General features: G+C 41.0%; 3 protein-coding genes and 1 pseudogene across 8 annotated transcripts; 3 read left to right on the top strand and 1 right to left on the bottom strand.

Moving 5' to 3' along the window:
• Positions 1 to 2697: 2697 nt before the first annotated feature.
• Positions 2698 to 3336, bottom strand: LOC144406287 (4-galactosyl-N-acetylglucosaminide 3-alpha-L-fucosyltransferase 9-like; the record flags this gene model as incomplete). The annotated part of the gene is made up of 1 exon (XM_078101979.1): positions 2698 to 3336. A coding segment is annotated over one exon (639 nt), but the record flags the coding sequence as incomplete, so codon positions are not given.
• A 1846-nt stretch (positions 3337 to 5182) lies between these two features.
• Positions 5183 to 10831, top strand: LOC144406104 (4-galactosyl-N-acetylglucosaminide 3-alpha-L-fucosyltransferase 9-like). 2 transcript variants are annotated; one of them, XM_078100362.1, is made up of 2 exons: positions 5183 to 5256; positions 8565 to 10831. In XM_078100362.1, exon 2 carries the CDS (start codon positions 8572 to 8574, stop codon positions 9724 to 9726), a length of 1155 nt encoding a protein of 384 aa, XP_077956488.1. In that variant the 5' UTR covers positions 5183 to 5256; positions 8565 to 8571; the 3' UTR covers positions 9727 to 10831. The 2 variants fall into 2 exon arrangements, with proteins under 2 accessions (XP_077956488.1, XP_077956487.1); XM_078100361.1 differs by lacking the exon at positions 5183 to 5256 and adding an exon at positions 7300 to 7392.
• LOC120818526 (4-galactosyl-N-acetylglucosaminide 3-alpha-L-fucosyltransferase 9-like) lies at positions 7314 to 17043 on the top strand. 4 transcript variants are annotated; one of them, XM_078100360.1, is made up of 2 exons: positions 7314 to 7392; positions 15530 to 17043. In XM_078100360.1, the coding sequence occupies exon 2, from the start codon at positions 15537 to 15539 to the stop codon at positions 16695 to 16697; it is 1161 nt and encodes a 386-aa protein (XP_077956486.1). In that variant the 5' UTR covers positions 7314 to 7392; positions 15530 to 15536; the 3' UTR covers positions 16698 to 17043. The 4 variants fall into 4 exon arrangements, with proteins under 4 accessions (XP_077956486.1, XP_040031595.2, XP_040031596.2 ...); XM_040175661.2 differs by lacking the exon at positions 7314 to 7392 and adding an exon at positions 13319 to 13512; XM_040175662.2 differs by lacking the exon at positions 7314 to 7392 and adding an exon at positions 13319 to 13505.
• A 1515-nt stretch (positions 17044 to 18558) lies between these two features.
• On the top strand, positions 18559 to 22420 carry LOC120818434 (4-galactosyl-N-acetylglucosaminide 3-alpha-L-fucosyltransferase 9-like; annotated as a pseudogene). The gene is made up of 2 exons (XR_013467277.1): positions 18559 to 18916; positions 20186 to 22420. The product of XR_013467277.1 is annotated as a 4-galactosyl-N-acetylglucosaminide 3-alpha-L-fucosyltransferase 9-like (transcript).
• The last annotated feature ends 1008 nt before the right edge of the window (positions 22421 to 23428 follow it).

Below are 23428 nucleotides of genomic sequence, written 5' to 3' on the forward strand. Positions count from 1 at the left end.
GAAGAATACAGGAAATGTGGCTGCCAGTAGATTACTGTAAATTTATGGGAAAATTCGTTACACATTTAGGGGCTAATACGCAAATTGTTCAATACAAATTATTATTACTTTTCTTGTCATGTTGGACTTCATTTCACTCAACCGTCAACCTCATCCCGTCAAATTAAACGAATCCTTACACAACAGGATACATCCTGGTCAGATATGTTATTTTGACACGGGTGACAATCATTCATGGAATGTTCCCTGTTGTGTATTGATTAATTAAATTTTTTAAGAATGCATTGATACACCTTATACACCGTCCTCTTGACACTCGTGCCGTAGTCACATATTCTTCTTCTTCACACTCCTCCACCTGAGGCTCAGCAGAGACCAATAGCACAGTAAGAGGCCTACAATCACTATTTTAATCTAAACAGGTTTGATTAAAAAGAAGATAAATTGGAATCAAGAAATTAATCTTTTAATGTTGATGTTGAGGTTGGAAGACATTTTTACAGTGGTACACTTTTTTTGCCTTGTGCAAAGCAGACAATTAAGCTAACGTCTCAACTAAAGCAATAATGGCTGATGGATTTCGCAGACCAGACTTGATAATTGGCGGCCTTTTGAACAGGAATATAATATCTTCATAGCAGCGGCGCACTCGACAAGACTGCTAGGACAAAGGCATATATCCTCCTCAATCTCACAGGAGCGGAGGCCAGGTGAAGATGGAGCTGTTATCGTTCCGGCTGAAAATCCAGAGTGCTTGAAACGGAAATTTCGGGTCTGTAACCCTCAACACAACAAAACTATGGAGAGACACAATTATTCAAATCTGCCGCATATATAAAATGATTGAGGAGAGTAATAACGCTCTAGCCCAGCCCCAAACAGCTACCACTGTTGACGCAATTCAGCCAAACTCCAGTGGGTGGCACAACAGGTCAAGAGGTGGCAAATACAGCTCGGCCACAAGTCATTAATGCTGACCACATTTAGTACGTCTTTCAGGCGCTACAGATTCCTCCACATGCCATTTAAGCTTGAGTTCAGCAAACAAGGTGTTCCGGGTGTCAATATGCCAACCCAGCTGCACTGGACAGTCCCCCCTCCACGCCGGATACACCTCAACTGGCTCCAGCAACACCTCAGCGATCCACCAGTGAGCAGCGGAGGCCTGCAGCTCACTCTCCTACCGAGGTCACAGTGGGTAACTCACTGTATGCGACGCGCTCAGGTCGCATTTGCAGGCCGAACCCAAAGTATGAACAATAAACATTGAGCTATTACAAGTTGAGGATTAAAAAAAAAAAGCAACCACGACCAGCTTTGTGATATCACACAAAATTGCTAAAACAGTAAGCCATTCTCGGAGGGGGAGAGCGATTGGTAGTGTGGATAATGCACCCAGTGATGTTCAGCTGGAACTCACTGACCTGCAGTGTGATGCGTACTGGCAGAGCATTTTAACTCAGGATCACTGCTGGATTCTTACGCTCTCTCAAGGAGGAGAACTTTCCAAACGTAAGGAGACGTGCTCAGAAGATGTTGGTTCCCTAACGCCTGATAAAATTAATAAAACTCTTTCTCTACATCAACACTTCTTGATGAAAAACAAAAAACATTCATGCATTTGCAATGAAGACAGTTAAAAATTAGGACCAGTATTTAGGCCTTTTATTTCTTCCAGGGGGGGCAAATGGTTTTGTCACATTAGCAATAAGGACAAAGAACAAGGAGAGGAAAAACAAAAAATATATATATCCCCAAAAAAAGGAAAAAGTACATTATAAAAATGAAGAAAACCACTGAAAATACAACATATTAACCAAAAAAACATAGTACATAACTGTTTAGCTCTAGTTGTGTCTACTGATGGACACAACTTTTGAGAAATGCATTTAGTAGTTGATGTTAATGTTTAGTGCCTTTAACTACAGTACCTGATATATATCACCCCACAAAAATAAATACTACAAAAAAGAAGAAAACCATTGGGTTAGTCCATCGCTTCTCTTTGGTCTGGTTTGAGAAAAGCAGATAAACACATTAGGACAAGGGAAAAAATACAACATTGCAACGTTCACACCCTCTCAGCCCCAGTACCAAGTGTTCAGATCATTAAAAGCTTGGTACTCCTTGTGGTTTTGTAAGTATTTACATGTTTTGCAAGCAATTTCTCTTCCAAACAGAGACGGTTTAACTTTGAACGTGCTTCTCCAGTTAAAGAATCGCATGTACTCAGTTTGATTTTGGTCAAGTAAAGTAGCCGCTCTGCCAACTCCTTTGGAGAAGGAAAGTCATCGACATGAATGAAAGACTCAGCTGGGGCGTGGCCCTCATACACGTGTCTTGGCGGGCCCATAACTATCGGAACACTTCCCCAAGTCAAAGGATTAAAGAACTTCTCTGTGATGTAGTCTCTGTGGAAGGAGTTCTCAAAGGAGAGGTAGAATTTACAAGCAGAAATAATTTTTACAAAGTCTTCATCACCAATAGGTTTTTGAAAGGCTCTCCCATAAGCATGAATTGTTATGTGTTTCTTCAGTTAATTGTAGTACTGAACTCTCTTCATATTCTAAACTTCCATGTATATCCCTGTGGTGGAGGACCACCCCGTGGGCCTTATGGTAAAGTTCCTTGTTATCTGTTAAGTGGCATCTTGTGAAATTGAAAATGTCGCAGTTGAGTTCAAATTTGAAGCCAAATTTAGTACGGAACTCTCTTCATATTCGGGCTCCAGTTGCTCACAATCCAACACACCAACTTGTCCTTTGCTGGCAATTTGAAACTCTCCTCTGCAAAGGTCACGGGATACAGATACCCATAAGGCACTGGGATACTTGAATCACGCCGATAGTTGCATGTCAAGTTGAAAAGCTCATTCAGTCCAGTGATTTTACCTGAGTTGGTGGGCGACTCCATATTTGACCAAACCCATTTCTGAAAAACGGGGCGTGGCCCTTTGGGCATGTTTTCTAAACTTCCATGTATATCCCTGTGGTGGAAGACCACCCCGTGGGCCTTATGGTAAAGTTCCCTGTTATCTGTTAAGTGGCATCTTGTGAAATTGAAAATATCGCAGTTGAGTTCAAATTTGAAGCCAAACGGCCACATCCAGACCAGCACAACTGTGTCGGGCTCAGCGTCCATTGCCGCCTGGAGCTTCTCGGTCGGACCTGAATGTGTTTTATTGAGGAGCTCTGTGGAGTTGCTGGGGATTGAGTCATGGCTCTGTGCTCTCTCTGCACACAGGAAGGCAGGACAAAACTGACCAACTCTTCCAAAATCGGGGTAGGTGATGTCGGCCTTGTACGAGATGAAAAGGAAGATGAAGCAAAACACCAAAAGGCAATGTAGTTTTTTTAAATTGTTTTAAAATATTTATGTAAAGCTCCAGTTTTGTAATAAATGTGCTTTAAAACAAACATGGCCCTTTCCTTTTAGCTAACCTAAAGTTGCAAGTGTTGTAACATGACAGGATGCGGGGAAAGCAGCACTCAAACGCAGACTTTGAGAAAACAAGACTTTAATAGTCAAAGGGCAAAAAGTAAAAAGGCCAAGGGGAAGGGCAATAAGGCAGCCAGGAACTAGGAACATCCAACAATCAACAATGACGCGACAAGTGTCACACACGGCTTAAATACACTAGGCAGGTGCAGGTGATTGGACACTGTTTGAAACAATCAGACAATCACAGGGGATGACAGGACAAGGCAGGAAGTGAAGTTACCCAGGGAGACAAGAGGCAGAAAACTACAAAATAAGACAGGAAATAAAACCACACCGTGACATAACACTTATATTGTTAACAATCACAATCACAAGTGTTGGGAAAACTGTTCAAAAATAGTTGAATTAGCACTGTGGTGTGGACCCATATAAACCTATATGAAGGGAAACAAAGAGGACGGCACACGTGTGTTCAGACTGTCATATTAAAACGTATTTGTTTAAAACGTTGAGGATCTAAGAAGGAGATTAAAAAAAATACATGAAATCAGAAACTAAACACGGTGCTAATTTAACTACAGTTGGATACCTAGAACCTACTAATGTAGCTTTATTCCTGACTCTTCATTGAGTTTCATTCGAACTCTTCTTAATACTAAGCAGCAGGTGTCACACCTGTAGGTCAAGTTGGGCTTCTGTCCCGTCTCAATGGTTGTTTTGTGACTTTTGATAATCAACCCTCCTCTCGTTTCAGGTTTGTGGCCCCTCCTCATGTGTTACCAGTCTGATTGTCTTCCCTGATTCCTGATCGTGTCCCCCTGTTCCCACACTTCCCTCATGTGTACTTATAGTCTGCGTCTCCCCTTGTCCTGTGCCAGTGTGTCATGTCCTTTTGCCGTGCACACCCGCGTCATGCGGAGTCATGCCCAGGTCACAGTTTATTCTCTCGCGAAGCAACCTTGAGATCTCCATAGATGATTGTGAGCCTTTTATAGTTCTACAGCTCCTCACGTTTTGTTTTGTGTCTTCAATAGATTGACTTCTTGTTATTTCCTCGATAAGCGAGAGTTTGGCTTTTTCTTTTGTTTCCTAATCCGCTCAGTTTTGCTGGAGCATTTCTCTCTCTTCGGAGAAGTTTTACGTTTCCAGAGTCGTCCCTGCGGTTTTTGTTGGACAATAAAAACTTCTACTGAACCTTAACTCTGCGTCCGAGTCCTCACCTAGAGTTCCCTGTGACAGCAGGGTTAGTTTTTCTCAACACTTGTTTGTTCAAATGTGTTATGTCCCTTATTAACGCTGTAAGGTGTGAATCTGGCTCTTAAAAAAATACTTGCAATGTTAGGTTGGCTAAAGGGAAGGGGTCATGTTTGTTTTAAAACAAATGTATTATAAAACTAGTGCATCACATACATATTTAAAAGCATCTTTTTTTTTTATAAGACATTGTTTGAGGATGTATGCTCTCCCACTACTCATTTAGGTGCTAACACGCAACCTGGTCAATGCAAATCAGTTATTCATAACTTTGCTTCTCGAGACATTATGCATGAAATATATCATGCTGGACTTTGAACATAAATTCAATCAACTTCCTCCATTCCACAAACTCACTCATGTATCCCAAATAATACAGACCCTTATCTTTTCATCGGTTTCTCTAACGTGGGTGTTCCCCGTTGTGTAATGATTCATTTTCATTTGTTTAGCCACACATACTTCTACATTCTCTTGACACTCGTGCCGTAAGTTGAACAGAGGATCACTTCTTCTTCTTCACACTCCTCCACTTGATGCTCAGCAGAGACCAACAGCACAGTAAGAGCCTTACAATCACTATTTGAATCTACACATGTTCGATTAAAAACAAGATGAATTGTAATAAAAATATATATTTTGTATGTTCATTTTGAGGCTAGTAAACATTTTTACAGGGATCAGTTTAGTTTTTGAAGGCTGCAAGAGACATTTTATGAAGAAAGTTGAAAGTCTTACGCTTTCAAAATATCCATAAATAGTGTAGATGATCCAATGAAATGTATTCTTATATATAATTAAAAATACAAACAAACCAACCCATTTTTTATAAGGTTATATCTCAATTTGAGTTGATACATTTTAACTTTTAAAATGAATACTTGAGTACAGTAAGGGTCAGAGGTGAGTTTGGTGTGACTCAGCGGCGGCGGGGGTCCATAGAGGGCCGCGCCCAGTGGCCTTCTATGGACCCTACACTCGCTTTCGAAAACGATGACGTGCCACCCGTAGTTGGTCTGCTAGAGCTGAGGTCCCGAAATATTCCGCGGGCCGTTCTTGAAGGTCCGGTGGATAAACACATGGAAATAACCGGCCAAAGTGGGGCGCGCGCTCTCCGTCCGTCGGTGGGCGCAACTGCCGCGCGCGTTGAGGAGCGGACAATGAACACGTGAAGAGAAAAACAACGCGTGGTGACGCTTAGGGAAATATGTCAAAGAGACGAGCACGCGTAATTTAATCCGGTTAATTTTCTAAATAAAACATTTTCCAGTAAAAAAGATCAAATGACAAAACAATTAAAAAATAATCATTCTTTCTGTGGTGTGCTGTTAACAAGTAGGCTTACTCCTTTTGTCTACCTGCACAGGGAAATAATAATTCTAAGGGACAAACAGATGTGTCATTGTTTTTTGCAGAACAGTGCACACATGCTGCTCAGAGAGAAAGAGAGTCAGATACAGAGAGAGAGAGAGAGAGAGAGAGAACATCCCCTTTATAAAGTAGTGGTGTCATCAGTCACACGTGACTCCATGCTATATGAAGCGCCTCCTCCTGAACAGATACAGTTGCACCAGACGGCCCGTGGTACCGGTCCATTGCCCGGTGGTTGGAGACCCCATGTGCTAGATTAAAATATGTCAACCGTTTACGTTTTTGTCAGACAAAACACAACCAACTCAGGTAAAATCACTGGACTGAATGAGCTTTTCAACTTGACATGCAACTATCGGCGTGATTCAAGTATCCCAGTGCCTTATGGGTATCTGTATCCCGTGACCTCTGCAGAGGAGAGTTTCAAATTGCCAGCAAAGGGCAAGTTGGTGTGTTGGATTGAGAGCAACTGGAGCCCAAATATGAAGAGAGTTCTGTTCTACAATGAACTGAAGAAACACGTAACTACTTTGATGACAAAATGCATTTAATTCATGAATAAGTGTCTGATTTCATGTATTTTTTTTCTTTATCTTAAATCCTCAACGTTTCAAATGTATACATTTTAATATGACTCGCTGGTCACACGTGTTTTCCTTCATATAGGTTCATATGGGTTCACACCACGGTGCTAATTTAACTATTGTTGGATACCTAGAACCTTCACACTAATGGAGCATTATTCCTGACTCTTTATTGAGTTTCAATTGAACTCTTCTTAATACTAAGCAAGGTAGCAAGGTGTGAATCTGGCTCTTAAAAAAATACTTGCAATGTTAGGTTGGCTAAAGGGAAGGGGTCATGTTTGTTTTAAAACAAATGTATTATAAAACTAGTGCATCACATACATATTTAAAAGCATCTTTTTTTTTTTATAAGACATTGTTTGAGGATGTATGCTCTCCCACTACTCATTTAGGTGCTAACACGCAACCTGGTCAATGCAAATCAGTTATTCATAACTTTGCTTCTCGAGACATTATGCATGAAATATATCATGCTGGACTTTGAACATAAATTCAATCAACTTCCTCCCTTCCACAAACACACTCACGTATCGCAAATAATACAGACCCGTATCTTTTCATCGGTTTCTCTAACGTGGGTGTTCCCCGTTGTGTAATGATTCATTTTCATTTGTTTAACAATACATACGTCAACACCTTGTGCACCATCCTCTTGACACTCGTGCCGTAAGTCGAACAGAGGATCACTTCTTCTTCTTCACACTCCTCCACTTGATGCTCAGCAGAGACCAACAGCACAGTAAGAGGCTTACAATCACTATTTGAATCTACACATGTTCGATTAAAAACAAGATGAATTGTAATTAAAAAAAGGTATTTTTTATGTTTATTTTGAGGCTAGTAAACATTTTTACAGTCATCAGTTTAGTTTTTGACAGTTACAAGAGACATTTTATGAAGAAAGTTGAAAGTTCTTACGCCTTCAAAATATCCATAAATAGTGTAGATGATCCAATGAAATGTATTCATATATATATATTTAAAAATACAAACAAACCAACCCATTTTTTTTAAGGTTATATCTCAATTAGAGTTGATGATACATTTTAACTTTTAAATTGAATACTTGAGTACAGTAAGGGTCAGAGGTGAGTTTGGTGTGACTCAGCGGCGGCGGGGGTCCATAGAGGGCCGCGCCCAGTGGCCTTCTATGGACCAGCCGCCGCTGCGGCAAACGATGACGTGCCACACGCAGTTGGTCTGCTAGATCTGAGGTCCGTCTTCCGGTGCGCGCAACTGCCGTGCACCTTGAGGAATGGACAATAGTAATGTGTCGTTCGTGAACGATTCGTCACAAGGACTCACTTTACATTTATACTTACGGTTTAGTGCAGTGTAATTGTTTGCAGTGATAATTCAATGCCAGTGTGATAATAAATTACTATTTCAAATCATCCAAACTGTCATGATACGTTATTTTAATGCATGCGTTTCTTTTAAATTAGTATCTGCTGGTTTACATGCACTAACCTACATGAGGAAATGATACGTGTTTGCATTGGACGTATTTAGTCCAGGGAATTGGCCATGAAATGTTGAGCAACACCGCCCCCCGTTGAAATTAACGAATTACTTGAAAAAAGATTTATTCATTTTACTGAACGAGATTCAGTACCGAGTCAGTTAAATGATCGCTGATTGATCGCCTCCTCCTGAACAGATACACTTACAAACACTTATCCACTCTCAACATGTGGCCCGGCACCAAATGGCCCGGTGGTTGGAGACCCCTGTGCCAGATTAAAGTATGTCAACTGTTTATTGTTTTGTCAGATACATTTAGTGTATTTGGGGAGATATACAACACATCAAAAACACCTTTTGAACGTGTTCTTCACAAATGAGTCAACTCAACACATTGTCCATTCAATTGTTGTGTCTACAATTGCTGCATCTGTTCTGTCTCTGAAGGTGAGCCATGTCCAGTTCAGCCTCCCAGTGGACTCCTCGGCGTCCTTTTCTCCTCCTTTTGGCGTTTTGCTTCATCTTCCTTTTCATCTCGTACAAGGCCGACATCACCTACCCCGATTTTGGAAGAGTTGGTCAGTTTTGTCCTGCCCTCCTGTGTGCAGAGAGAGCACAGAGCCATGACTCAATCCCCAGCAACTCCACAAAGCTCCTCAATAAAACACATTCAGGTCCGACCGAGAAGCTCCAGGCGGCAGCAGTGGACGCTGAGCCCGACACAGTTGTGTTGGTCTGGATGTGGCCGTTTGGCTTCAAATTTGAACTCAACTGCGACATTTTCAATTTCACAAGATGCCACTTAACAGATGACAAGGAACTTTACCATAAGGCCCACGGGGTGGTCTTCCACCACAGGGATATACATGGAAGTTTAGAAAACATGCCCAAAGGGCCACGCCCCGTTTTTCAGAAATGGGTTTGGTCAAATATGGAGTCGCCCACCAACTCAGGTAAAATCACTGGACTGAATGAGCTTTTCAACTTGACATGCAACTATCGGCGTGATTCAAGTATCCCAGTGCCTTATGGGTATCTGTATCCCGTGACCCCTGCAGAGGAGAGTTTCAAATTGCCAGCAAAGGGCAAGTTGGTGTGTTGGATTGTGAGCAACTGGAGCCCAGATTTGAAGAGAGTTCAGTACTACAATGAACTGAAGAAACACGTAACGATTCATGCTTATGGGAGAGCCTTTCAAAAACCTATTGGTAATGAAGACTTTGTAAAAATAATTTCTCCTTGTAAATTCTACCTCTCCTTTGAGAACTCCTTCCACAGAGATTACATCACAGAGAAGTTCTTTAATCCTTTGACTTGGGGAAGTGTTCCGGTAGTTATGGGCCCGCCAAGACACACGTATGAGGGCCACGCCCCAGCTGAGTCTTTCATTCATGTCGATGACTTTCCTTCTCCAAAGGAGTTGGCAGAGCGGCTACTTTACCTTGACCAAAATCAAACTGAGTACATGCGGTTCTTCAACTGGAGAAGCACGTTTAAAGTTAAAGGCGCTCTGTTTGGAAGAGAAATCGCCTGTAAAACATGTAGATACTTACAAAACCACAAGGAGTACCAAGCTTTTAATGATCTGAACACTTGGTACTGGGGCTGAGAGGGTGTGAACGCTTCATTCAAAATATTACACTGTGTATTTAACTTTATTTGTTGCTAATAAAGTGTCCAAATAGAGACAGAGGGTCAGAAGTGATAGTAAGGGTGAGTTCTGTTGTGCATGTTGTTCAAAGAATGTTCTTAGAAAAAAATTACATTACATTTTAGTAAGTAACACAAAAGCTCTTTTCAATGTTTTTTCATTGGTTTTATTTAAAATGCTTTTTACATTCTTTGCCATGGTTGCGATATCAATAATACAACGAGGTGGATAGAGTTCAGGTACTGTAATTAAAGGCACTAAACATTAACATTAACTACTCGATGCATTTCTCAAAAGCTGTGTCCAACACGAAATGCAAACTGTTATATACTATGATTTGTTTTTTTGGTCAATATGTCCCTTGTCTTTCAAACCAGACCAAAGAGAAGCAATGGACTAACCCCAATAGTTTTCTTCTTTTTTGTAACGTATACTCTATACTTTTTTGTGGGGTGATTATATATATATATATATATATATATATATATGTATGTGTGTGTTATAATCTTTTATGTCTTGCCCTTTGTACTTATTGCTATAGTGGCGAGAGCTGTCTTATCAGGCGTGTTTTACAATGATTATCAACCTGTCAATCAGATTTTTAAAAAGCGGTTGACAGGTGTGTTAGGTGTAGGAACGGTTATTGTTTAGGGTTTTTCAGAGGCCAGTGCTAAACGGTTCCTGATCCGAGTACAGAGGGTCGGGAGTGATAGAAAGTTGTGTTGTTGTTCAAAGAATAGTCTTAGAAACATTTGATAACATTACATTTTAGTAAGTAACACAAAAGCTCTTAATATTTTTTAATGGTTTATGATCCTATAAAGGTGTAACAAAAAAATTGATGTAATGGGTGGGGCTTACGACGCTGAATGAACCAGGAGTTTCTATTGGTGGATTGAATGGGCGCTCGGTGTCTGCTTCCACCATTAAACACTGAGGGGAGGAGACTGTCACGAGCGACACAGGAAAGTTGATTTTGTATTTTGTCAAAACGATTTAAAATGCAGCAGCACTTTTTCATGTCGTTAGTGTCGCAGTCTTTTATTAAAGAACATGGAGAGCTGCTGTGTTGACATGAAGCCTCACTTTCTGCGTGCATGTGTGCTCAAGTTGGAAACTGTGATGTTTAAGTGTCTCCAAGGAGACCTCACTGCTAACTACATAGATACCGTGTGCTTGCTTCGTTAGTGGTATCGTATCATGCAGGTAAAGTGAGGCAAACGTTAATCATTTTCTTGTGGTTTTTGATTAAATGATTGATAAAACTTAAACATCCCATTGGAACGGTCTCTCACACGACCTCAGGTAATAGCTTAATTTGTTTCAATACAGCCTGTGCAGTACATTGTAACATCCTTTTACCATGCCCATACATTTAAAATACCTTTCCAGTATGATGCACGTGAAGCCACGCAGGCTCTACGACATCTGTCAATTTCAAGGGCCACACCTGAAGAGCCTCAGAGACAAAGGCCGGGGGCCGAGTCAGGTGATGGAGAGATCCTCACTGCAAACCGCATCAGCCTGCACTCGTGTCAATGAGCCAGTTAATTGGGTCTTTAGTCTTTTACCTTGATGGCAGCAGTACAATTACACAACGGTCATGTAATTGTGCCTTTATTTGAACTATACTATAGTATTACTATGTATGTCAGTGCTCGCACGGACACCATCACATTCCAAGTAGGCCACATCAAAGTCATGAATCTTTTAAAACACTCCTGCAAACTGCCATTAAGTATGGTGCAGGATTTGATAAGAGTGGGATAAATGTGTTAAATAGTTGTTTTCAAGAGCATGGTTCTGCGTTGTGTTTATTTTTTATGTTTTTCTATTCTTTAGTAAAACAAACAAAATGTTTCAGGATAATTTTATACAGCTATTTATGCCACCTTGTAATAACATAAGCGAGCAAAATAAACACACAACTATCAATTTACTGTGCTTTATTTGTGATTAGCTAAAAGTGCATACTAAAGACACAAAGATGTGCATCAAGTATGTCGATTGGAAACTTCCTTGTTACACCCCAGTCTAGGGGTGCCTAAGGTGCAACATGGATAGGCCCCAATCTTCCCCGTCTCCCAAGTAGCCACAAACACTTTGCGTTATATAGGGGATATATTTATTGAACAAAAGAGCTAGGTTGAGTAAACCATGTATGTTGGGGTAGAAAAACGCACGGCTGTGCCGTTGCCCATCCCCAATATAATAAACAAACCAAAAAACGATCCTAGCTAAAAATAAGACGCTGACCTACCAAAACAAAGGAGAAAAATAAGGACACCAGTCTTACCTACCTATCTACTTTAAAACAGGAGAAAACCAACTCAAAAGAAAAACGGCATACTTCTTATCAGGCTTCACAATATAACACAGGTGAGCTGCTGCTGCTGTTCTCCCCACTCTGGCCTGCTCTGCCTCGGACGCCATCTTGGCTTCCCTTATATGCAGGTACTGCAGCCGATCACAGGACGGGTAGGAGACCGTCCACTAATCCGCGCATGGTTGTGGCACATCCCTATTTGAATGAAGGAAAGGGAAACCAGAAAGACACAAAAGGAAAACCAAAACCCACTATACACATATGACCCTAGTCATAACATTCCTCCAAAAAATGAAGTCAATTGAAGGACATGCATGTAGATGTCCCGTCCAAAAGAAGAGGCTACAGTGACCCCTCCAGGCTCCAATTGTGATTATGGCAAGTGCCAAGGACTTCAGTGCCAAACACACACTTCTGACGGTATGGCAAATAGTGCCTTTATTTACAGTTTTGGCATATAAAAACATGCCGCTTGCAAAAAAGTGCAGTGATCTGTCCCGAAAGACCCTCTTACGTCTGAAAGCACGTCTCAATATCAATGCTTCTTCATCAAAACGTGGTTCAGAAATGGGCATCATAGTGCAGGAAGAAACACTGGTGAATGGGACTTGAGGGAAAAGAGGTTGGGGACCACTGATCTAAACAACTGCAATAGTAGGGTTTAAAATCAAACTCGTGACAGATATAGTGACAAGTAATGCATGTTGGAGCAGCAGCTGATTGAACACATGATACTGCAGGATTAATCTTAGCCTGGCTTTTAGCCTGGTCTGGAGCAGGCTCCAAGTATTCAGATGGAGACTTGGTTTCTGTGGCCTTTGGGAGACTACCTTTCCATTGCGGGACTGCAAGGATGCTCTTTTTCCACTGCAGTCTCTTGGCCCCTTTTGTTGCATGTAGAAGAGGAACTAAAAAACAAGCAAATGTCCTAAGCATAGTATCATTTTTTATTGCATTTTCTTGTTATTTGCAATTATCATTGCATTTTATCTTTTACTGGTAATACCCGTCGCAGCAATTTCACCCTCACTGTCCTCATCCTCATTCTCATCCTCGTTCATCAGCCTCATCACTCTCACCTTCTCCTTGCAAGTTTGCCTGCAGCTTGTCTTGATCACTTAAAAGCACGATAGTCAGGTGACAAGTTCAAACACTGCTATTGGTTCCTTACGGTCAACCTCAAACCCACACATTCAAGATAATTTCCTGTCAACCTCCAACGTCCCCCATTCTGTTTCACTTAGTCGAAGCAACAGTGGAACTAGCTTTTTAACCATACATCTTCATCCAGTTTGTCTAGCCAGGATGTTTAATTAATCTATTTTTACTCGTGCCATCAGTCGAACAGAGGATCCCTCCTTCTTCTTCTTTAAACTCCTCCACCTGAGGCTCAGCAGAGACCAAGAGCACAGTAAGAGGTCTACAATGACTATTTTAATCTAAACAAGTTTGATTAAAAAAAAAAGATGAATTGCAATCAAATGTAGCTTTTTATGTTAATTCTGAGGCTGGTAGACATTTTTACAGTGATCAGTTGAGTTCGGAAACGTTCCAAGAGACATTTTGTGAAGCATTTAAAGTGCTTACGCCTTGAAAATGTCCATAAACAGTGCAGTGCAAGAAATGCATTCATATATATTTAAAAACACAAACGAACCAGTCTGGAAGGGTCTTGGGTCTCTGACTTATACCAACGCATTTCTCAGAATTCACTGTGTGCAGTTGTGGTAAAATTAGAGGTTTGTAAACGACCTTGACGCGATGCAACGCTATGCTCAGTAACGCAACACAAAGACTCTGTAAGGCTGTCCTGTCCTATATTGCATTATGTTCAGTTTAAGTCATATACAATCAATGACAGTGAATAACAGTTTGTAGAATGGAGTTTATTACATTTCAAGAAAACAGTAAAGAAAGGTATGTGTAGGCCTCAAAAAATGAAGGGGGTGGAGGGGGGGACAAAAGAACAAGGAAACAGGCCCAGGTTGTGTTACAGCGGTTACAGCTGAACCGTGTGAACATGAAAATTCACACGGTTCCTTAACCATTAAGAGAAAGCTCCAGAAGTCAACGTAATTAATGAATCCATCCGAACAGGCGGGCTGATCTGCAAAGCGCGGGGAACTTGAGGTGCATAAACGGCACTTCAAGGAGGGTAAATGCTATTTAGAAGTGCGGAAACGCTATTTGCAAAATTCCAGAGGTGCGTAAACCCCGTTTACGTGCGTTGACCCTCCACTAAAGCCTTGACTGTGTGTATATATTCACTGTTCACTGTGTGTATGTATGTATGTCAGCCGTACGGCCCCTCCTTAAATTTGGAATGCCCAGGACACAGGAGTACCACAAGAGAGATATGTATAAAAAAATACTTTCATTCTTATATTAAGACGTTAAAGGTAATTTATATTTTAAAAGCAGTCTTCCAATAAGTTAAACGTCCAACAGGAAAGTCCAGTCACGAGCTGTGAGACAGCTGGGGTCCATTTGCAGTCAATCCGGCCGTACTGTGTTCAGTGTAGACTGTAGAGGGCTTGGTGTGACGTCGTGGCAACCGTCCCTTAGCTCAGGAATTGTGAGTATCGATCATCCAACAACTGCGACTCTCGGTGGCGATGGCGGGCTCTCGTCTGCTTCCATCCATTGTAGCCCCGTTCGGTTCGTTCGGTTCCTCCGCCCCCATCTCATTGTTCCTGCCGCTGCCAAAGGTCAGCAGCTTCCTCTTTTTATACTGCAGCACACTAGTCACCACAAACCAGAAACACATTACACTCACCCATACATTCAGGCTGACATATATATTTGGTGTTTTCCACATTCTAGTGAACTAAGAGCATAGAAGGTAAAAACTAACCCATTTGTCTTTTGTAAGATTATATCTATATAAGAGTTGATACATTTTTACTTTTAAAATGAAAAATTAAGTGAAAATGAATATTTCACTACAATTAAGGGTGGGAGCAAGAGTTTGATAACGTAAAATATTCCTTTAATAGTCCCACAATGGGGATAATGCCAGGATTGCAGTAGCAAAGTGAACAGTGCACACAAGATACATCGTACAAAACAAGAGCAGCAGCAGTAATAAGTAAGATAGAAATAGTAAGGTAAAAAATTATTTAAATAAATAATAAATGAATATATGTATATGTGCACACAGTGTACTCCATTTGACCACATCCGTTTCTGAGATCAGTGACGGTGAACTTTCAGTTGGTCTGCTAGATGAAAGTATGTCACTATGTAAGTATGTCCACTGGGGTGGAAGACAATTGTTTGTGGTTTTGTCGGATATGTTTTGTGTATTTTGGGATAAACTTTAAAAGATTGGCAAATATAACACTTCGAAAACACCTTTTGAAATGACAGACAACTCAACACATTGTCCACTCAAATGTTGTGTCTAAAATTGCTGCATCTGTTCTGTCTCTGAAGGTGAGCCATGTCCTGTTCAGCCTCCCAGTGGACTCCTCAGCGTCCAATTCTCTTCGGCAGCCTTTTGGCGTTTTGCTTCATCTTCCTTTTCATCTCGTACAAGGCTGACGTCGCCTACCCCGATTTTGGAAAAGTTGGTCAGTTTTGTCCTGCCTTCCTGTGTGCTGAGAGAGCACAGAGCCATGACTCAATCCCCAGCAACTCCACAGAGCTCCTCAATAAAACACATTCAGGTCCGACCGAGAAGCTCCAGGCGGCAGCAGTGGACGCTGAGCCCGACACAGTTGTGCTGGTCTGGATGTGGCCGTTTGGCTTCAAATTTGAACTCAACTGCGACATTTTCAATTTCACAAGATGCCACTTAACAGATAACAGGGAACTTTACCATAAGGCCCACGGGGTGGTCTTCCACCACAGGGATATACATGGAAGTTTAGAAAACATGCCCAAAGGGCCACGCCCCGTTTTTCAGAAATGGGTTTGGTCAAATATGGAGTCGCCCACCAACTCAGGTAAAATCACTGGACTGAATGAGCTTTTCAACTTGACATGCAACTATCGGCGTGATTCAAGTATCCCAGTGCCTTATGGGTATCTGTATCCCGTGACCTCTGCAGAGGAGAGTTTCAAATTGCCAGCAAAGGACAAGTTGGTGTGTTGGATTGTGAGCAACTGGAGCCCGAATATGAAGAGAGTTCAGTACTACAATGAACTGAAGAAACACGTAACGATTCATGCTTATGGGAGAGCCTTTCAAAAACCTATTGGTAATGAAGACTTTGTAAAAATGATTTCTGCTTGTAAATTCTACCTCTCCTTTGAGAACTCCTTCCACAGAGATTACATCACAGAGAAGTTCTTTAATCCTTTGACTTGGGGAAGTGTTCCGGTAGTTATGGGCCCGCCAAGACACGTGTATGAGGGCCACGCCCCAGCTGAGTCTTTCATTCATGTCGATGACTTTCCTTCTCCAAAGGAGTTGGCAGAGCGGCTACTTTACCTTGACCAAAATCACACCGAGTACATGCGATTCTTCAACTGGAGAAGCGCGTTTAAAGTTAAAGGCGCTCTGTTTGGAAGAGAAATCGCCTGTAAAACATGTAGATACTTACAAAACCACAAGGAGTACCAAGCTTTTAATGATCTGAACACTTGGTACTGGGGCTGAGAGGGTGTGAACGCTTCATTCAAAATGCTACATTGTGTATTTAACTTTATCTGTTGCTAAAAAAGTGTCAAAATGCATCTGATGAGTACAGAGGGTCGGAAGTGATAGAAAGCGTGGATTCTGTTGTTGAGCATGTTGTTAAAAGAATATTCTTAAAATAACATTACATTTTTTACTGAGGGATCCGTTTAGTATGTGAATGTACTGTGTTATGTTTTTAGTATCTGATTTCAACATCTTTCAGGCGCTTTCTTGATGAGTTGAGAGGTGATTTTAAATAATGTTTTGGGTCAAAATTACTTTGATGACAAAATGTATTTAATTCATGAATAAAGAGTGTCTGATTTCATGTGTTTTTTTTTTCAATCTTAAATCCTCAACGTTTTCAATGTATACATTTCAATATGACAGTCTGAACACACATGTGTTGTCCTCTTTGTTTTCCTTCATGTAGGTTTATATACTCATCCAAAATTCTCCCACACCACTCCTCCGCTTTCTTCACTGGCTACCGGTGGCCGCCCGCATCCAGTTCTAAACATTGGTGCTCACCTACCATGCTGTGAACGGATCGGGTCCAGCTTACATCCAGGACATGGTCAAACCCTACATCCCAACCCGCACTCTCCGCTCTGCATCTGCAAAACTGCTCGTCCCTCCCTCACTGAGAGCAAAACACTCGACTAGATCTCGACTCTTTGCTGTCCTTGCTCCTAAATGGTGAAGCTCTCTGAAGACACCAGGACCACAGAGAGCCTTCACATCTTCAGCCGCAAACTAAAGACACACCTCTCCAGACTAAAAAAACACACAACAAATTGTATCACTTTAATTGTACTTATACTGGCTCTTATCTACAGCAAGTGTAAATTGGCTTATTTGATGAAATTGCACTTTCTTGTTCTTCTGGGTTTGTATTCTTATGTTTTAAATACACTCATTGAAAGTCGCTTTGGATTAAAGCGTCAGCTAAATCAGTGATCCCCAACCACCGGGCCGACCACAGAAAGCTTATATATATTTTCTTTCTCAAAAATGTTTTATTTTGAAAATTGACCAGATTTAGAGAGAGAAAGAGAGAGAGAGAGAGAGAGAGGTGGTGAGGCAATTGCAGGCAGCTTGTTGGCAGGTGAGTAGCAGAGTGCAATTAGGGGAAAGACACATGAGGCTAGCGAGGCGTTACATTTATATATCTAAAGCAGACATGTCGTGAGCACTCTACCAAAGACGGGGAAACGTTGTCAGAGCTAGACGCTTAAATCACCAACAATTTCTCTCTTGAGAACATGTGTTCAGGGCCTGGTTAAGCGCCGAGTAGATTTTCTGTTTGCTAACTTTGCAGGTCAGAAATTTTAAATTGAATAGTTCTTCTGTTTGTAGTTGACATGGAAACAACCCATTTGAAACCCCAATTAGTGCCAATTGACCTCCAAGGGCAAAGAATGACTCTGAGGGCGCGGCGCAGGTTCCATGCTTCATCCCAGAAACGATGCCTCAGCTCCGCTTCCATGCTGCTCGCATGCGCTCTGTTTGAAGCACGTACCTGTGGGAGCAGTTTTTCTGAGTATGTTTGAAGGTTATCCAACAAGCTTTCTATCCAGTTTAAGAAATTCTAATCTATTTTGCCCTCAACGTAGTACGAGTTCAAAATTTCCCTCTCTGCGATTGAGTTTTACATCTTTGATCTAAAGTATGAAATCCTAAAACGTTTATAATGTGCTGTATAGTTTTTCCCAATACAGATAATACATTATTCCTCATTTATCACGATTTCCAAATTGTGCTCGCGCTGTCTGATCACCCGCCTCCGTCCTGAATAAATTAAATCCTCGTCGGCCCGCACTGCATGCTGGGATATGCTGGGCCGCAAAGGATAGATCCGATGTGTCCTCCAAATCGGATTCTGGAGGGCTGCGCCGGAGGAGCCGACAGATTGGGACAGGCGAGTCGCAGCGGACGTGACGTATGCGGTCGACGAATGCGTCCTTAAGGATGCAGCCTAGCGACATTGAGCCACAGCTACAGTCTAAGGCAAGGGGTGCCCAATAGCTCGATCTCGAAGGCAGTACCAGTCGATCGCGGGGCAGGATTTTTAAAAAATGACGTGCGCGGTTTACCGCAAGAAGACCGAAACTAATGCTAATGCTAATTAGCGATCCTTGCTTACTAACGGACGCATTTAATTTCATTCCAAAGCAACCCAGGCTGAGTCCAGTAAGGTAATGACCAAGAATGTGCGGGATGCTTGTGACGGTTCCCTCCTTCTGACCGATGAGAGGCTCGTTGTTTTCCCAGTTGGAGCGAGCGCAAATCGTGGCACTGGCAACCCGCTGAGGCACTTCCTGTTGCAGGTTGAGTTGTCATGGCAACTGCCTCAGGGTCGAGCCTCTTGCCACGACTCGTCGCGGCAGAGTACTAGTGTTGTGAGTTATTGTTTTTCTAATAAAACGCTGATAAGTGATACAATGGCTTCCTGTTTACGTGCAGCTAAGCTAATACGGGCTAAAACCAGTTTTCACTTGTTGCCATGGTAACGATAAACATCTTTAGGAAGGGCCCTGAAGAAAGAAAATAAGGTACATAAAGTAAATATTGATAAGATGCATTATGTAACTAACCCAATGTGTATGTGGAGATTTATAAAAAATAAGTTGAAATATACAATTCAACACATTCACTAGAAGATAACACTTAAAATTCTTCAAGCGATATATAAAAGAAAAATAAACATGAATGAATTTACATGATGCTATGAGATTATATTCACTACATTTAGGCAACATAAGCAGGCAGTGCTATAAGTGTCACAATAGCAACTACACCAGCAGACAAAAATTGTGTGAATGAACAGCTGCACAAACAAATTACATTTAAATAGATTTATAAAGTTCAGAACGAAATACTCTTTCAAAAACATTTTGTATACCTGCGATGATATTAAAATGTGTTCAAAAGCCTAGTGAATGTGCACTGCATTTGTTTACTCCTGATAGAAGTGTTCACCTAAATGTATACTCTCTTGTGGCTAAAAAACTGTTGTCTCCAAAAAGTGTGTAACACTCACCCACACACACAGCTCGCCATGACTTGGTTAGTTGAACCAACCCCTAAGCAATAAACCTTCACAACATGAGTTCCTTGGGAAAATACACAGGTCCTGCTTCACAAATCATCCTTAACATCTGTTTAGCTCATGAACACCATGTATCAGTTCAGGAGGTCACAGATATTCTGTCCACTTAAAATGAACCTTATTTAATTTTCCCAACAACTTTGAATATCATTTCATTCAACCGTCAACCATTCCACAAACTATTTTTACCCGTGTCAAAATAATACAGACCCATATTACATTTATGCATAATATAATGAATGAATTAATACATTATTTCATTGCTCTCCATAAAACCTGAACCAATTACCTACATATAACGCATTGTCCACTCAATTGTTGTGGACAATTGAGTGCATCTGTTCTGTCTCTGAAGGTGAGCCATGTCCTGTTCAGCCTCCCAGTGGACTCCTCAGCGTCCAATTCTCTTCGGCAGCCTTTTGGCGTTTTGCTTCATCTTCCTTTTCATCTCGTACAAGGCCGACATCACCTACCCCGATTTAGGAAGAGTTGGTCAGTTTTGTCCTGCCTTCCTGTGTGCAGAGAGAGCACAGAGCCATGACTCAATCCCCAGCAACTCCACAGAGCTCCTCAATAAAAACATTCAGGTCCGACCGAGAAGCTCCAGGCGGCAGCAGTGGACGCTGAGCCCGACACAGTTGTGCTGGTCTGGATGTGGCCGTTTGGCTTCAAATTTGAACTCAACTGCGACATTTTCAATTTCACAAGATGCCACTTAACAGATAACAGGGAACTTTACCATAAGGCCCACGGGGTGGTCTTCCACCACAGGGATATACATGGAAGTTTAGAAAACATGCCCAAAGTGCCACGCCCCGTTTTTCAGAAATGGGTTTGGTCAAATATGGAGTCGCCCACCAACTCAGGTAAAATCACTGGACTGAATGAGCTTTTCAACTTGACATGCAACTATCGGCGTGATTCAAGTATCCCAGTGCCTTACGGGTATCTGTATCCCGTGACCTCTGCAGAGGAGAGTTTCAAATTGCCAGCAAAGGACAAGTTGGTGTGTTGGATTGTGAGTAACTGGAGCCCAGATTTGAAGAGAGTTCAGTACTACAATGAACTGAAGAAACACGTAACGATTCATGCTTATGGGAGAGCCTTTGAAAAAAAACCTATTGGTGATAAAGACTTTGTAAAAATAATTTCTGCTTGTAAATTCTACCTCTCCTTTGAGAACTCCTTCCACAGAGATTACATCACAGAGAAGTTCTTTAATCCTTTGACTTGGGGAAGTGTTCCGGTAGTTATGGGCCCGCCAAGACACACGTATGAGGGCCACGCCCCAGCTGAGTCTTTCATTCATGTCGATGACTTTCCTTCTCCAAAGGAGTTGGCAGAGCGGCTACTTTACCTTGACCAAAATCACACCGAGTACATGCGATTCTTCAACTGGAGAAGCACGTTTAAAGTTAAACCGTCTCTGTCTGGAAGAGAAATTGCCTGCAAAACTTGTCGACACTTACAAAACCACAAGGAGTACCAAGCTTTTAATGATCTGAACACTTGGTACTGGGGCTGAGAGGGTGTGAACGCTTCAATCAAAATATTACACTGTGTATTTAATTTTATTTGTTGCTAAGAAAGTGTCCAAATGCATCTGATGTGTTTTCAACAGAGTACAGATGGTCAGAAATAATAGAAAGCGTGGATTATGTTGTTCTGCATGTTGTTCAAAGAATATTTAAAGAAAATTTGATGACGTGACATTTTAGTAAGAAACACAAAAGCTCTTTGCAATGTTTTTTTAATGGTTTATTTTTTTACATTCTTTGCCATGGCTAATGTCTTAATACAATGTGGATAGAATTTAGGTACTGTAATTAAATGCACTAAACATTATCATTAACTACTGGATGCATTTCTTAAAAGCTGGTGTCCAACACCAGACATTTGATGCAAACAATTATGTTTTATGGTTTGTTTTTTGGTCAATATGTCCTAATGTGTTTATCTGCTTTTCTCAAACCAGACCAAAGAGAAGCGATGGACTAACCCCAATTGTTTTCTTTTTTTTATGTAACATATACTCATTCCTTTTTGTGGGGTGATATCATATATATATAGTATATAAAGATTAAAATACACACACACATTCACGTTTTACCAGTTTGTTTTATCAGGTGTGTTTCACAATGATGATCAACCTCTTTTATCAGATTGAAAAAAAGCGTTTGACTGGTGTGTTAGTTTTGATTGGTTAGCTTTATTGGGGTTTTTCCGATACTGGTGCAAAACGGTTCCTGATCCGATACTTTAAAAGCACAAAACGACGATTGACGACATTAAGTAAATGGTTTGTTTAATGCCATGCTATTTTTTTCTTCAAATTTGACAATATATTAACTGTTTAAACAATACTCTAAACATTTATTGGCTTAACTGCAAGTTCTAACTTTTTTACTTAAAACTATGAACAATATAGTAACTGTTAACAACAGTTTACAGTACACTTAGTGTTTCTCCTCTGTAAGAGCCAGAAGTATATATATTAGTTAATAGGAATTTGGGGAATTTTAGAATTATGCTCATTGTGCAGGAACTAAAGATATGTGACATATATTAAAAAGAATTTATGTTACATTGACGCTCCTTGTTTGTCTCGTTTATTGAAACTTCTAGACTTTAGTAATGGTCGGGGAGACAATATAAATTAGAAAGTAGATGGATAGCTAGCTACTGAAGCTAAAAAAGCGGTAGGCTATTGTTAGCTGCTGTGAAGGTGAATCCATCAGAGTAGAGTAAAAAAAAGTGTTTAAATTTGCTTAGGCACCGAAGGAAGCACCAACATCTGCGCAACGCTTCGGTACGGTAGGTAACGGTCGCATCGTAACCGGTTTTCGCTAGTAAGATCTCATTGGATGAGGATCCATTCCATAAAACCTCCTGCCAGCAGGAAATATAATGTGATTGATTAGAGTGATGAGGCACTTAAAACGAGCCTATACATTTTCCCAACAATCACACATTTAACTAGGTCGGGCTCGTATTGATCAAAGGGGGCGGTGTCAGTTTTTGCCATGATTATTTGATTCAGTTCATTCTTTTTTTCTATAACACAAATTTGCGAATTTTCCTCAGGGGGGCTTTACAGTTGTGCACATGCGACATCATCTGTCCCAAAACCCTCAGATCGGCACAGGGAAAAAAAAAATGAAAAAGCGTTCAATGGGGAGAATAAAGGGAAGAAACATCTAGAGTGACAGCGGATCCCTCCCCTGGGATGTGGCCAGACATCAATCATCTCGTTAATTTGAGCTGGATTTTGGGACATTTGATCGACTTAGTTGAACCGCGTATAGGAGGAATAGGGCCCGGCGTTCTCGGTACCCAACAGGTTAGGTCAAGCTTACAATCATGTATTTTACATTCCTCAAAAGAATGCACTCCTGTCAAGAAAGAAAAATGCCTGTCATTTTACTGACGAACAATTAAACGTTAGATGACAAGCATTTATTGTTCGTTATAGAAGTTATTTTATTAGTTATTTACTCACCATGCTGCTTTCACAGTGGTATGTAGAAATAAATATGACCCAAAAGTGAAAAAAAAATCTTATTTTTAAAGATTTCAAACGTAAAATTTGAAACGAAAT

The sequence above is a fragment of the Gasterosteus aculeatus genome, chromosome 4 (genome assembly GCF_964276395.1).
Source record: "Gasterosteus aculeatus chromosome 4, fGasAcu3.hap1.1, whole genome shotgun sequence".
Taxonomy (NCBI): Eukaryota; Metazoa; Chordata; class Actinopteri; order Perciformes; family Gasterosteidae; genus Gasterosteus; species Gasterosteus aculeatus.